The 16,083-nt window shown below is 37.2% G+C and overlaps 2 protein-coding genes across 2 annotated transcripts in view; one reads left to right on the forward strand and one right to left on the reverse strand.

Moving 5' to 3' along the window:
* The first annotated feature begins 3,509 nt into the window (after positions 1–3,509).
* Positions 3,510–13,944, forward strand: smarcb1a (SWI/SNF related BAF chromatin remodeling complex subunit B1a). The gene is made up of 9 exons (XM_014014616.1): positions 3,510–3,643; positions 6,324–6,435; positions 7,396–7,525; positions 7,624–7,761; positions 8,435–8,562; positions 10,811–10,977; positions 11,056–11,246; positions 13,377–13,508; positions 13,612–13,944. The coding sequence occupies exons 1-9, from the start codon at positions 3,521–3,523 to the stop codon at positions 13,649–13,651; spliced, it is 1,161 nt and encodes a 386-aa protein (XP_013870070.1). The 5' UTR covers positions 3,510–3,520; the 3' UTR covers positions 13,652–13,944.
* A 1,289-nt stretch (positions 13,945–15,233) lies between these two features.
* derl3 (derlin 3) overlaps positions 15,234–16,083 on the reverse strand; it is a 2,852-nt gene continuing 2,002 nt past the window's right edge. The window contains exons 5-7 of the mRNA XM_014014619.1: positions 15,673–15,868; positions 15,508–15,598; positions 15,234–15,432 (exon numbers count right to left, since the gene is read on the reverse strand). Coding sequence (XP_013870073.1) covers positions 15,393–15,432; positions 15,508–15,598; positions 15,673–15,868 — 327 coding nt within the window. The 3' untranslated portion in view covers positions 15,234–15,392. The remainder of the gene's footprint in view (positions 15,433–15,507; positions 15,599–15,672; positions 15,869–16,083) is intronic.

Here is a 16,083-nt window from a genome sequence, read left to right on the forward strand (position 1 = left end):
ACACACACACACACACACACACACACACACACACACACACACACACACACACACACACACACACAGAGCGTAACCACTACATGGAGGACGGCTCACCGGGACTGAAAACAAACGGAGTGTAAATAGAAACGAACACCTTCTGTGCAGTTTGTTCTGTGATTTTTTGTTTGTTTTTGTTAATAGGCTCCTCCCACTTTGCTTTGTACATTCACCTCTCCGCTCTCGCACGGCTCCGCTACTCGTCTTTCAGCCACTTCTCCTCGGACGCCATGTTGGAACGAACCCCGAACTCGCAAATTATAACACGTTTCTGTCGGGGAAACAGGTTAAAGATGTGAGGAAAAGTTCAAAACTAACTGATAAAAGCTCAATAATTTAAAAAAAAAGTCTAAATATTAATAAAAAAATTTATTTTTATGTGTTTAATTTGCTCTACCCATCATAAAAAAGCAAAGAAATAAAATTTGATTCATTTTAGCTTTTTTATTTTTCAATAGTTTTCATATAAATAAAAAACATCTTTTTAAAAACCACTGATTAAATAAATGTAAGAGTTTAAAGTTCCTAACTTCAAAGAATAAAAAGGAACAGAACTGCTTTAAACGCTGCACTTTGTTCAAATGTGTTTTTTCTGAAATGTGGGTCTGCACTCAACGTAACCAAAACATGATCAACCTTCATTAGGCCGATGTTTGACCTGTTTTCAGTCATTTCTGCAGGTAAACAAACACATTTTTCACGTAAATAATTCTTACGTTCATGTTACGTCTTTTTCACTTTGCGACAACATTTTTGGCAGAATCTTTTTTTTTTTTCCGCTTTTCTTCATTCGATCATTGGGCTGTTTTTATTCAGATTTTCCTTTTGCAGGGGAGAAACTCTAGAAGTCGTTTTGTTTTAAAAAAATATAAAATATTAAAGATGTATGTGAGAATATTCAAACTTTCCTTAGGAAAAAAAAGACGGAGCGGTTCAGAGTTCCTCCAACATGGCGGCTCATCCTTGTTTTTATTGGTGCCACGCTTCAAACAGATAAAGAAACATCTGAGGAATTAGAGCTTAAACGACTGAAAGCTGCAGATGAAAAAGGGAACAAATTTCTTATTTTCTGTAAAGGTGAAAAATCCAACCTGAAATCTTTTTTTTACTTTTATTCTGGTGAAATAATTCAAGAGGTTTTTGGTTTAGATTTGATTTAAAGGGCTGTTTTCTGATTTCTTTTGTTCCGCTTCACACCGAAGCAGCTTCTGTTTTCCACCCAACGGGACAAACGTTTCTGTTTGACACTTTTTTAAAATTTTTATTTCTTTTGTTTTGTGCCAAGCAGCATTGTGGGAAATGTAGGAAATGTGTCTAGTTGAGGGAGAATCACTAACAGCACCTGAACGGTTGGATTTTTGTTCACATCGCTGCACCAAACACTAAGTTGTTGTGCTGGGACCAAGTATTGCCTTTTGTTGTTGTTGTTGTTTATATTTTGTGTCCATAATTAACTTTGTGAAACGGATGAAGAGCCCTGATTTGGAGAGAAAAACTTGCAATATGTTGGCGAGCAGCAGGAGACGAGACGTCTGGTTGTTGTGAAGCCCTTCACTGTTGAACACTGTGACCTTTGACCTCCTCCTCCTCCTCTGCTCCTTCGTCACGTCGAGCACTGTGAACCAAACTCCCCTTCCTGTTTGACCGTAGTGAAAATCCAACCATCTTTGCTCGTGTTAACCCTACATGTGCCAAAAAAACGTGAGTGGATTAAAACGTCGCCTTTCACAGTGAAGATTAAAAAAACAAACTTTATATGTTTACTAAATGTGGGGGAAATAATGAGAACACTATTGATGAGAAAATAAGTCTGGACCCAGATTTTAATGTTAAAACTTGAACATGTTTGTAGATGAAGTCGATGCAGAAACTTGCTTTTTTTTTTTGTTTGTTTTATTGAGGGATTATTTAAACCAAAAACATCCCAGGTCAAGTTTACTAAAATAATGAAATGTTTCAATGAAATAAACTTTAAAGTTTGCATTTTTCTGGTAACATTTCAAGGTGGGAACTAAGTATTTTAATGTTTGCTTCAGTTTTGCTCGAGTTTCAGACAATATTAAGAGTTCCCACTCAATCAGCGGGTCCTTGAATGCATCACAGTGCTGTTTGCTTGGATATATTTATAAAAATTAAAGCTCCTGCAGTAACCCGACTGCTCGTCAAGGTGGAGCTTGATGAATTTCTGACCCTGCGAAGTCGATGTGATGGACTGGTCGTGTTGCAACTGACTTTTTTTTCAGTGCGAGTTTGAACAAAAAAAAAAAAAAGTAAATGTGGCTGTTTTACAGGAAGAAGTTAAAAAACTGGAAACAAGTGTGGTGTGACGTGTATTTCAATTATTTTGTTTTCTGATTTCTGCTCTGGTGCCATTTTCCATTCTAACAGAAGGATTTCAAACGTTTTTCTAACAGCTGTGTCATCTTTGTTGAACCCCCCCCAACAACACAAAAACCTGTGTAGAAAGCAAACTGTCCATGATTGTGTTTTTATTTATTGATTTGTATATAGAGATTTTGTTTCCATTGTACATTTGTCCTCCTTTTCTTGGTTATAGATTAATATATTCATGTATATACGAATAAACATTAAGTTTGTAGAATTGAAATAGACTTTGCTTTTTTTCTGTTTCATTTTAAGATTAAAAAACATTCATGGAATATATAGTTAAACTTGGATTTATTACTATGTAAGTAAATCTTTAAAACAAGCTCCAAAAGAACGAACAAAGAGAACTTTAAAAAATGAAATTTACATATTTTTTTCTTTATAAATTTTGAATTATAAGTGAGAAGACAGATTTTTGAAGTAAAAGTGTATTATCTGTGGTGCAGTTCTCCGCCGTGCTCACTAGAGGGCGACAACTCTGGTTTCATCCAATTTCTGCTAATCATCCTAAAATGTCAAAAGTGGTACAAAATATTAACTTATTATGCCCGAAAATTAAGAACTATAAAAATGGTTACGTGTACAAAAAAATATTTATACAAAACGACATCTTTACATCTTAATTTTTCTTTCTTTTTTTGTTGCTTTGTAGTTTCCCTTACCATCCACGAGAGGGCAGCAACCATCAAATTACATATATATTCACATATATAAACCTCCATGGAATTACGAGGGTTATCACTGTAATCAGTCTCGTGTGGACTAAAACACAAAGTATCATTTTGTGTCGTTGATAATAATCCGGTAATAATCTTTATAAAACCATACAATTATTATGAAACACAAAATAGACATTGACTTCGTATATGTCTATGCCTCGCTTGGTCAATAATGGAAATGCAAAAGAAAATTTAAAGTCAAATCTGTGTCAAGATAATTTTACATACAAAATAAAATAAAATAAAGGACCTACGTGAACAAGTTTTTACTTTTAATCCGTTATTTCTTGTAAAATAAAAACAAATTGATCTAATACGCAAAGACGCATTATTTGTTCGTCATACTTCCGCGACCGAAGAAACGTTGTTCGCGCATGCGCACTGAACTCGGTGCTTTGTTAAATCGCTGCACTATGGCGCTGAGCAAAACGTTTGGCCAGAAGCCGGTCAAATTTCAGCTCGAGGAGGATGGAGACTTTTATATGATCGGTTCGGAGGTCAGCGTTTAGATGTTTAACACCTCGCTGCTTTTAAAAAGAATTAATTTACGCTTAAAACGTGGCAGCTAGTCCATTAGCTGCTAGCTCATTAGCTTAGCTGTGCTCCCAAGGAAGACAGCGGAGCTCGTCTTCCTCCATTCAGTCACATTTTGAGGGCTGTGCGAGGAGAAAACCTGCGGATCGACTTAGGAAAATACGTTTCTTTTAACGGAATATATCTGTCTCATGAAGGCTTGTTTGTTCTCTTCATCTAAGTTAGCTAACTGATAGCACAGAAGCTAACCATCCGCTGGATTTCATTGTTTATTTTGCTTCCATCCACGGTCAGTGCATCTTTTGGTCATTGGTTTTTCATTTAACAAACGCGTATTAAAAAACAAGAATTGAGTGGATATTTGATTTTTGTTTCAAAATACTGAAATTAAAATTCAAACACAAAGCGTTTCTCATTCTTAGTGTCAAAAAGGGGATGAGCAAATTTTTTTTAAATGATTTGAATTTCATTTTCTGTGTCAGATAGCATAAAAGAAAATTACTTTAAGACAGAAACGAAAAAAAAAGGCTTGTTTGTTCATAATCTATGACAGGTCGTGCCAACTTACTGTCTCCCTGCAATAATCTGTTTCACCACCAGGAGGGGTGTGTCTGCAATATCAAAGTTATTCAATGAACATCCCATTACAAGTAAAAAGCATTGATGTTGACTTGGGTAGCAAATATWTTTGCCAAGTATTTATTTGGTATCAGATCAATATCGAAGTCGTAGTACTGCCCACTCTTCGCTGAAAGGAAAACTCCAAGGATGCAAACTGAGAAAAAAGTAAACTACAGATTTTGAATTTCAGGATGGGAAAACTCAGGACAAAAAAACAACTTTCTACTCACAGAACAACAATCATACAACACAATAATGCAATGAAATTTATCTTATTTAGCTTTTTATTGAGAGAAATGGAAGTAGCCGACATGTATTCAGTAAAAGAGACGTATTTGGCCAAAAGCCACATGAATTACCTCTGCAGCCTTTGGTCACAGAGCGACAGTCATCATACAACTCATTTATGGACATATTTCTCTGTGTTTCAGCCTTTTGTTTACATAAATTAATGTTTAATTAAGCAGAGCTGCCAGGCAAGCTCCCCTTCTCGTGGGGAAATAAGTTGTAGGATACAAAAAAAAAAAAAAAAAAAAMAARCCTTTTTTTCCTTTATGTCTTAAAGTAATTTTCTTTTTTTGCTATCTGAAACAGAAAATGAAACTCAAATCATTGTTAAAATTTTGTCCCTTTTTGACATTAAGACTGAGACATGCTTTGTATTTTAATTTTAATTTCAGTATTTAAAAAAAATCAAATATCCACTCAATTCTTGTTTTTTAATACCCGTTTCTAAAATAAAAATCCAACGACCAAAAGATACACTGACCCTCCACAACTCACCGGGTTTGTTGTTTTTTTTTTTTAAAGTCACTTTCTTGTTAAGTAGAGTGAATTTTTAAGTTTAATTTATAGTTTTATGCACATCAATCACAATTTAGTCAACAGTCAAGTGAATGAAAAAACTAATTTATTGCAGTTTAATCACATTAAAAATGATCATAAATGCGTTTGTTTTTGCACATTACAGCCCCGTTTAAACAATATATTGTTTTCTGGTGTGTGACATACAGTATATTTTAATTGGACTCATTTTGTTTTCTGTGGTAAGGCTGCAATCATATCAGTCTGACAGTAAATAACTTGACGAAAATGCTGACTTTATTGTACTCAGTTTGTTAGTAATTATAATCACTATTCTTTTTAAAATCTCAGATTTGAATTAGTTGTCAGTTTGGCTCAATCTATATTGCTGGTGTGTAGTGTTGTGCAGATCGATACTGAAATATTGATACTACCGATACCAGAAGTTTGTGTTCTAGAATCGATACAAAAATCAAAATATCGATACTTTTATACTTTAGTTATTTCACATAATGTTTATCATTAACAGGAAATTAGTGGAAAATAATTAAACTATTCCAATCTTGTCTTAAACGTGGTTGGAGGGAACTACTTTTTCTTCTGCTTGAGTAATACAGTGGCACGTGCACCGTCTGTCCGTACATGTATGGCAGGCCATTTTAACATAAAATCTGCTTCTTCTGACTAGTTACATTCTAGATGAGGGGTTCCCAAACTTTTTCATGCTATGGTCCCCCAAACAGCATTAGCTCTGGCCAAGGACCTTCTTGCAAACACACAAACAATACTAGAAAATAAACAAAGTAACAACTTTTAAAATATTTTTTCTCACTTTCATTCACTATTCAAAAATTATTATATTTCTTAAGGATAAGAATATTAAATTGTGCCAAACAAATAAAAGGTTAGAGTTAGAAAGACTTTAAAATTAATAAATGACTTACTATGTCATGTATTATTTATAAAGCGGTACTTTTTAAGATTTAACAGACACATTGTGTGTATCGGCTCAGTATCGCCGATACCAGCCAAATTTTACTTGGTATCAGTATCGGAAAGAAAACTGGCAGTATCGAACATCACTACTGGACAAAAAAAAACCCAATCACAACCAGTAAAACTAAATATCAGTTAAAATGTTTTATTTATCACACACGTGTTTAGCTGCAGCAGTCCTTCCAAATGTTTATCCTGTGTTCTTTATCTTTGTGTGTTCAGGTGGGAAACTACCTTCGTATGTTTAGAGGCTCCTTGTATAAACGGTATCCGTCATTATGGAGAAAACTAGCAACGGTGGAAGAAAGGAAGAAAATAGTGGAGTCGTCACACGGTCAGTAGAGCACGTCACAAACAGCTGAGACTAATCTTATAGATGGTTACATGTTTTGGTTTCAGTTTAGTGTTAGAATAATTGTGTTAAAAAGCTGAGCGGCCTTGTACTTTGTCCTGATGCGTCTCAGTAATCCAGGTAAAAAATCAAAAAGAAAAAAATTGTATAGGTCTTCTGGACGGGTTCTTCTCTAATGAAACGTTTTGTCTCTTCTCCAAGAGACTTTTTCAGGTGAAAATGAAGACCCCAGACCCAAACCAGTGGTTATTCCGTATGTTGCGGGTGTTTCGGAGAAACTGAGACGTTTATTTTCTAAACATGATGTCCCAGTAGCTTTCAAACCCCAAAACACAAAGGCTGGTTCACCCCAAAGATCCGGTGCCCCGGCACAAACAGAGCAAWRTTGTATATGCTGTTAAGTGCCAGGAGGACTGCGACCAGTTATACATCGTGGAAACAAAGCAACCACTGTTCAAAAGAATGTCCCAACACAGACGAGCTACATCTAATGGCCAGAACTCTGCAGTTTTCACTCATTTACAGGCCAGCGGTCACTCTTTCAGAGATGAGGATGTTCTCATTCTTGATAAAGAGGAACGTTGGTTTGAGAGAGGAGTAAAAGAAGACATTTTTGTAAAGAAAGACCGTCCATCATTAAACAGAGGTGGAGGCCTCCGTTTTCAGTTGTCCCCCTCCTACTGCGCTGCCATTGCCAGTATCACTCCACCCCCTGTTAACAATAGGYGTTAATTAGGTGTCAACGATAGCCATGTGATGTGAGTATCAGTCACATGGAGGCAGGGCTTAAAAGCCTGAATTTTGCCTGAAACTCTCAGACTGAAGAAGTCTCTTGGAGGAGAGACGAAACGTTTCATTAGAGAAGAACCCGTCCAGAGGACCTATACAGTTTTTTTCTTTTTGGCCTTGTACTTTGTTTCACGTGTTGTCTTTGTCATCCAGATCACGGTTACACTCAGCTCGCCACCAGTGTGACGCTGCTGAAAGCCTCGGAGGTCGAGGAGATCCTCGATGGAAACGATGAGAAGTACAAAGCTGTGTCCATCAGCACCGAGCCCCCCGCCTACCTCAGGTACACCCTGCAGTAAACGCTATTAAAGGAGGCCCGTTGGAACGAACGACTTTAGTGCTTTGGATAACAAAGAGAAACACCTGGTCTGTCCCCTTCAGGGAACAGAAGGCAAAGAGGAACAGTCAGTGGGTTCCCACGCTGCCCAACAGTTCCCACCACCTGGACGCCGTGCCCTGCTCCACCACCATCAACCGCAGCCGACTGGGCCGGGACAAGAAGAGGACCTTCCCTCTGTGGTATTTATAGGGTTAAATCACTGCTTCACCCCCTCCCTGTCTCGTGACATCTAACAGTCTGCAGGTTAAAGATTATCACTAATTTAATTTATATAATGTGGATCTAAGCATTAAAGTCATAAAGTTATTTTTTATTTCATTAAGTTTAATTGCAGTTTTAAACATATTTAGTGTTTTTCTTCTCTTGTTTTCTCTTTAACATCTCTCCTATAGATCACAGTTACTGACAAACATATTAGGTGATGATGTCATCTAGTGACATGAGTTTGATTTACCTACAAAATAACGAGATTCTTCATTTTTTTTGCACTTTATTTTTTTCATGATGTTACTGGCTGGAAAGCTTTATTCTTTTTACATTTATATATTTTTCCATTTATTTATAGACTGTCCTCAGACAGTGGTTAGGAAGTTCACTTAACATGGGTGAAATGGTGAAAAGGTTAAATCAAAGATTTGTTTGCTTCGTTGTAATCTGTGCTTTAAATAAATCATATTTTGTTTATTATAAAACAGATTGATTTATTGCTTGTTTGTTGAAAAATACTTGAAGACGTAAAAAAATAATAATCGCATATTAAATCACAATTTATAGATAAAAAAAATCACAATTAGTTTATTTTCTAAAATGGTTCAGCCCGAGCCTACAAGCAGTTTTTCTTGTGTTTCCCAGCTTTGACGATCACGATCCTGCAGTAATCCACGAAAACGCCACTCAGCCTGAAGTTCTCGTCCCGATCCGTCTGGACATGGAGATCGAGGGTCAGAAACTCCGAGATGCTTTCACCTGGAACATGAACGGTAGCCTCCCTCAACTTGTTTTAATACATTTAGTCGTAAAAAGTTAACTTTTTTCGTGTTTTTTTGTAACGCGAGAATTATCACCAGAAAACATTACAGTCACCCATCAAAGATATTATTTTATCAGTTGAAATTATAAAAAGTTTACGAATTGGTTGATGATAATATTTTGCAGGTATAAGGCTGATAAAAATGTATTAATATTCAATTAAATTTTGTTAAGAGAGAAAGAAATTATAATCTTAATGTTTGTAAAGCCTAAAATTAGAACAAATTTGAAGGATCGATTTATTTCAGTTCAAGGAATAAGGAAAGTAATAAAAATGCTCAATAAATGTATTTAAGAGAATGATTTAGTGTTAAAGAAATAGGAATTTGTATAATGTGCATAAATAAGAACTGTTGTTCAAGAAGGAGTTGAAGTTTTTTATGTTTTGTCATTTGAAGATTATTATTGTTTGAATTTATTTATTTTTGGAAAAAAAAAGGGGCAGATGGTAATAAGATTTTTTTTCTTCTTTCTGCTACCTTTCATTTTATTTGTGATTTGTATTATTTGTGACCCATCAAATTTAAATGAGGATTAATACAATACATTTTTATTTGTAAAGCGCTTTAAAACAACCCCATTGGCCAAAGTGCTGTACATGATTAAAAACACGTAAAACTTACACAAAACAATAAACTAAGTAAAATGAGCCAATATCTAAAAACAAAAACATTAAAGCCAACATCTCAAACTAAGTTAAAAGCCAAGGAGTAAAAACTGTGTTTTAAGAGCTGATTTAAAAACAGGAAGTGAGTCAGCCTGTCTGATGTGTAAAGGCAGCTCATTCCACAGTTTAGGGGCAGCGACTGAAAACGCTCCATCACCTCTCAGCCTCCTCTTAGATTTAGCGACGACCAACAGGAAGTGATCTGCTGACCTGAGGACACGAGAGGGAGTGTAAGGGTGGAGCAGCGCAGATAGATACGTTGGGGTGAGATCATGAAGACATTTAAAAGCAAACAGTAAAACTTTAAAAGTAATCTGGAAACGAACTGGGAGCCTATGTAGTGATTGTAAAACAGGAGTGATGTGATCTCGTTTACTGGTACCAGTTAAAAGGCGAGCGGCAGCGTTCTGAACCAGTCGAGTCAGTAACGACTGGCTCAGCCCGACATAAAGTGCATTGCAGTAGTCTAAGCGAGTTGTGATAAAAGCATGGATCAAGATTTCAAAATGATGATGAGAAAGAAATGGTTTGACCTTGGCCAGTTGTCTCAGGTGATAAAAGCTGGACTTGATCACAGATTTAATCTGAACATCTAGTTTAAAATCATTGTCCAGTTTGTTGTGCTAAAGGACCAAGATCAACTTGGACTTTAGAGCTGTCACTGGACTTAAACAACACAACCTCTGTCTTTAGTTCATTGAAATGTAAAAAAATTCAGTGACATGCTCTGACTTCTGCCAAACATTCCAGGAGTTGGTTCACAGAATATTGATTTTCCTGCTTCAGTGGAAAATACATTTGGGTGTCATCAGCATAAAAATGGAATGGGACACCATGTTTCCGGAGAATAGATCCTAGTGGGAGTAAATAAATGGAAAAAAGAAGAGGGCCAAGTATAGAGCCCTGAGGTACTCCACACATGAGAGGTGCTAAGTCAAATTTGGTCAAAATGACCTAATAACATTTTCAGATTCCTGCGTTAAAAGCTACATTTAGATACCTGGATCATTCTGATATCATAAACGGAACCAGAGATATGCTGTAATTTGTCTTGTTGGTTACGATAATACATTAATATTTGGTCTGAATCCTAATTTTGTGTAATTTTAATGAGGAATTTTTAATTTCAGTATGAAGAGGAAATCTCAAATAGCATTTAATTAAATATTAACATTTTCCAGCTGAAAAGAAACAAAAATTTTGCTAACTCACAGGGAAAATCTCAAAATTTAGAGGGATTTTTCCTCAAAATCATTTTTATTTTTTGTTGCTACTGCTCAAAAAAGTGTTTCAAATTTTTTTTATGATTTATATTTCACACAGTTCATTGAAATGAAACGCTGATAAGGCATTTATTTGTTATATTTTGAAGAAATTCAATTTTTGTTAATGTTTTAATCAAAACACTGTTTGCCTGTTTCTCCATGTCCCACTTTCAGACTTAATCCTTGTTTCTATGTGACGCGTCACATTTGTTGTATTTGTTTTGTTTTTTAAAATGAAATGAATAAATTGACTATTTAAACGTTCAGAGAAGCTGATGACGCCCGAGATGTTCGCTGAGATTCTGTGCGACGACCTGGACCTGAACCCGCTGGCCTTCGTTCCCGCCATCGCCTCGGCCATCCGGCAGCAGATCGAGTCGTACCCGACAGACAGCATCCTGGAGGACCAGGCGGACCAGAGGGTCATCATCAAGGTGCCGCTGCGCTGCAGCCAGTTTCAGTCTCTTGAGTGCAGCTCAGTCATAAATGAATGAATCCTGAATGTGTTGCAGCTCAACATCCACGTGGGGAACATCTCACTGGTGGACCAGTTCGAGTGGGACATGTCAGAGAGGGAGAACTCGCCTGAGAAGTTCGCCCTGAAGCTCTGCTCTGAGCTGGGCCTGGGCGGAGAGTTCGTCACCACCATCGCCTACAGCATCCGAGGTCAGCTGAGCTGGCACCAGAGGACGTACGCCTTCAGGTACAGAACCTCCGGGCTCATTCCACACGCTGGGGTCTGGTTCTGTTCTAGAAAACTGTTCAAAAGAGCTGCTTCTGTGTGGAAATGTTGTGTTTTTGTTTGTTGCTGTGGTGATGTGTCTGCGACCTTCGACTTCCTGTTTGACACACGTCTGTTTAAATCAGTCGATCCTTATTTTTTATTTTTTACATCCTGAAGCTGAAGACAATTCTGTTGTTTCTGCACAGCTGGTCTGTGTCACAGCTGGACGTCTGAGTGGAACAAATGTTTTGTTTGTTTTGAAGGATGATGTCAGAGAGAGGCCTCACTGAAGCGTTTACGCTGTCAGAATGATCATGTTTTTAAAATGAATGAAAATCAGTCTGATAAATACTGTAGTGCTGCAGTCAACACCACCTAACCAGAGTGGATCAAGCAAGGTTAGAATAGTTTTGGATTTTTCATTATAATTTAGTTTTATTTCGTTGTGGCTTTTTTCTTTTAATTCAGTTTTAATTAGTTTTTACAGTGGATTTGCTAGTTTTTATTAGTTATTATTGCATTTTTAATGCTTAGTTTTTATTAGTTCTAGTATTAGTTTTTTAAAATAAGTTAAATAAACATATTTACCAATGCATCCTCCAGCTTGTGATGTTCCTGTGAGTTAACTAACAGTTATTTGGTCACTAGTTAAAGCGTCCATTATAGCAACACCTTCCTAAAATAATTGTGTAATTCCTTTTTGCAAACTAAAATCTTGGACGATTATTTTAGGACGACGATAATATTTGTCTCCAACCTGCTGCTACCTGTTGATTGTTTTTCACGGGAGCTACTGAGAGAAGCTAACGTGTCAAGATAGTCATAGTTAGCATCTTGTGTGAGTTTGATTCATGCAGTTTTTCCCTTGAGAAGTATTCCTCCTGTTTTATCACCTGTTTCCACTACAAAACACTTGATTTTATTTTTCTGTCATATTCAAAGAAATCTCAAAGTGTTGCTGCTTTCTCCCAACTTTTTGTTGTCATCATTTAGCAGATGATGCTGAGCAGCAGCAGACAGTAAACAAGTGTTGTTACAGACTACAGCTAATGTGAAACTACTTGATTTGTAAAAAATGAATAAATAAATAAGATTCACATGGCTCAAAATAAATTGAAAAACACTAAAACTAAGTATATTATATCTATGATTTTAGTGAGTTTTGTAAAAAAAATTTAAAAGTTTTAGTTTTTATTTTATTTTATTACAGTTTTTATTTATTTTAGTTAACTAAAATGTTTTTTCAATTTCAGTTTTTGGTATTTATTTAGTTTTAATAACTATAATAACCCTGGTATCAAGACCAAGACTTTTAAAGGAGGGGTGTTACACCAATTTTACTTTTTTTTTTTTAAGTTTTATATCATGTTTTATTATCATTTATTCATCATAAACTGTGTCTCTTTGACTCATTCATGGATGTTTGAGAAATCCTTGAACGCTGTGTGTTAGCCATGTGTGGCTGCCTAAACACTTGCTGGTAAAAAAAAAGCTCCGCCCGTTTATTAAAATAAGCTCCGCCTATTTACACACATCCTCCCTGGGGCTCAGTCTGCAGCTGAGCTCCTGCCCTATACAGCACCCCTCCCCTGAAGCATCGTTGCGAAGACGTGCTGAAGTGGGAGTGTCAGAAATGGTAGGAGGTTCTTAAAAGAGACAGAGGCCAATTTCAATGTGTTTAGATGCAAAATCAAATTTATGTTTGATCCATACATTTTTTTAAGAACAGCTGAAGGTAACATAGTTGATTGTGGTATAGAATTGAATTATTATCCTGGAAAACACACAGTACCCCCTCTTTAAAAACTGAGACCAAGTCAAGACTAAGACCTGCGCCCCACACTGGTCTCAGGCAGGACAGAACCGTCCTCACGTGCTGCAGATTTGTATTTATTTAGCAGTGCGTGCTGTAATGTTTTAAATCTCCAAGTAAAGAGTTTTGGTACAGAGGCAGATTGCTAACATCAGCTAGCTTTGCTAATATCTGGATTTGAATCAGAACATTTCTCATCCAAACAACAAACTGGACGATATTCTATCAGTTCACTGATCCAGTTGTGGTCTCGAGTATGACGCTGCAAACTAAACAAACGTTTGGTGTTTCTGCAGCGAGAACCCTCTGCCCACGGTGGAGATCGCCATCAGAAACACGGGCGATGCCGACCAGTGGTGCCCCCTGCTGGAGACCCTGACAGACGCAGAGATGGAGAAGAAGATCAGAGACCAGGACAGAAACACGAGGTGAGCCCCGGCACCGTCGTGCCTTTATTATTTACCAGTAATAATTAACCAGGGATCATCTACACCTGTTCTGAGCGATGACCACTTCCTGTTTGCTCTACAGGCGGATGAGGCGTCTGGCCAACACGGCACCAGCGTGGTAAAACCAGCGCCCCCTGCAGGACGGACGGCTCAGAACAGCAGCACAGACTTTTTTTCCCTCCGCTGTGCGCCGGACGTCTCTTCTGGTCCGTTTTTATTTTTGTTACGTTTTGTTTGTTAGCTCCGCCTCCATAAAACCCTCTGAGAAGCTGCTCTCTTTGACCACTGACTCTTTACCCGACCAGAGGTGGGAAAAAAACACACCAATCTCAGATAATATATTGATTTGTTGTATTTGATGTCCTTTTTGTACATTTTAATAATTCTTACAAAATAAAAATATGAAAGAACTTGACTTGCTGTCAGATTAAACAGTTCAATTCCAGTTGTTGCTTTAAAAACAAAGCGTCATTTAAACAATTTACTCAACAGCTGTTGCAGGTGTTTGGACTGGATTCTAAGAAATTAAAGGAGAAAACTTGGCCAAAAAGTCAAATTAGCTCATCTTTTAAGTTTCTCTAAATGATTCAAAGAAACTAATGGTCTCTTCGGACCCCGAGTGCTGGGTGGTCCGGCTCAGGCCTGTTGTCAGGGGGCTGTTTGCGTGTTGTTGTGATAAGCATTTTCCTTTCTGCTGCGACTGTTTGGAGCCACAAAAGCAGCGGGTGAAAGTGCAGCGTGAGCAGAGCTGCTGGGCTTTTCAGGCTTCTGGTTGCTCCTTTCACCGACTCGCAGGAAACCCGGTTTGATGTTGATCCTCAAAGTCGAGCAGAATTTAACATCAGAAAACGTAAATCTTTTCACACATCGTTTAATGCGAATCACTGAAGTCTTAAAAGGCATCGAATCCATCGATCCAAAAATAAGACATTAAATAGCATTAAAATGTCTTAATCTTTCAGAGGTCTAACATATTGTAAGTATGATGACTGTAATTCATCTCAAATATTAAAATGATTGGTAACATTTATATTTTAATCATTTACAAAATGCTTCTCGCAGCTCGTTTTGTGTTAAAATAAACATTTTGGGTAAAACTGTTGCTAACTGGGAACTTAAATTTCATTTGAAGTGACGTTAAAGACGTTTTAAATTTAACTTGCTTTAAGCTGTAGGAACCCTGATTTTGTTTACATTACCAGCAGGTTCTCCCTCGTTTTTTGCATTTAAAATATTTTTCAGGTAAATCTAATTTATCATTACATTTAAATGTTAAAGTGCCTGTGACAGGCCTGTCCTTCAAATACAGAAAGTCAAAGAAACTATCTTTATACTTAAGAAAATTGTCATAGTACCCATAATTTTACCCACTGTCACATAACTGGCCTATTTTCTTTAAAATTTGACTCAGCCGAAGTGAAACAGGAAGTGACTTCAAAGGGGAACTCATTAATAAAATAAACTCGCTGGTTTTTGTTTATTAAAACAAAATTATTTAAACTTTAACTCTTCTTTGTCTCTCTGATGGTGACTAAAAATAATTTAAAGAAACATGATTCTTTTCTACAGACTGTTAGCTTTTTTAACAACGGTCTGTTTACTTGCTGACATTCCCCTTTGACATCACTTCCTGTTTCTTCACGTGCCAATATCTCAACAACCGTTCATCTGAGCGACGTGAAATTTGTTTTGCAACATGTTATTGTCTTCTTTCCAAAAAAAAATGCGTTCATGTGTATTACAAAAAATTGATGTCACAGGCATTTTAAAACCAGTTTTTCATCTACACAGTAGTAAAAGAGTCCTTCCACCTGAACTGAGCTTCAGATTTGCTGATTTCTCCTGAGCTTTCCTTCAGTTGTGTCACTCCTCGTTACGTTCGTCGTCGTCAAACATCAGCCGTCTGTTAAAACAAACATTAAAGTAAAAGAAATAAAACTAAGGTGCTGTAAAAAACATTTAAAGCTGTGGTTCTTACAGCAGCTCTGGTGTGGTCAGCAGCTTCCTTCCTCCCGGCCGGTTGGGAAACACGTCCTCTAAGTAATAATAGACGTGACCGACGGCGATGCCTGAAATAAACGACGCTGGATAACAAAATGTTTTTAAAAGTATAAAAATACTGCGTCAGAGTTCAGCTTCTCACCCAGGAGGTCGACCAGGACAGCGTTCCCGAGCAGCAGCGAGCCTCCAGTCAGCACCCAGGGCAGCAGCGGCGCCCGGAAGCTCAGCAGGCCCAAGAAGCTGATGGGCGTCAGCGGGTGTCGTTTACTCCAGACGTACACCAGCATGGCGATGAAGGCCTGACCGAGGAAGATGATGTCGACGAACAGACCCAGCAGCTGCGCACTTTCAGGTTAAATATAAATAACTTCTCTGTGTTTAACTCTGTCACAGTTCTTTTTGTTTGGAGGGTTTTTTTTACTGGAAATGTGTCTAAAGTCAGACAAAAGCTCCTCTGGGATTCTTTTATTTAATAAAGTCAGAGTTCAAAACTATTTCTCTATTTTAGGACGTTCCTCATGTTTTTGTACAGTGTATGTGTGTGTGTGTGTGT

This window comes from Austrofundulus limnaeus, unplaced genomic scaffold, assembly GCF_001266775.1.
Source record: "Austrofundulus limnaeus strain Quisiro unplaced genomic scaffold, Austrofundulus_limnaeus-1.0 Scaffold117, whole genome shotgun sequence".
In the NCBI taxonomy this organism is placed as follows: domain Eukaryota; kingdom Metazoa; phylum Chordata; class Actinopteri; order Cyprinodontiformes; family Rivulidae; genus Austrofundulus; species Austrofundulus limnaeus.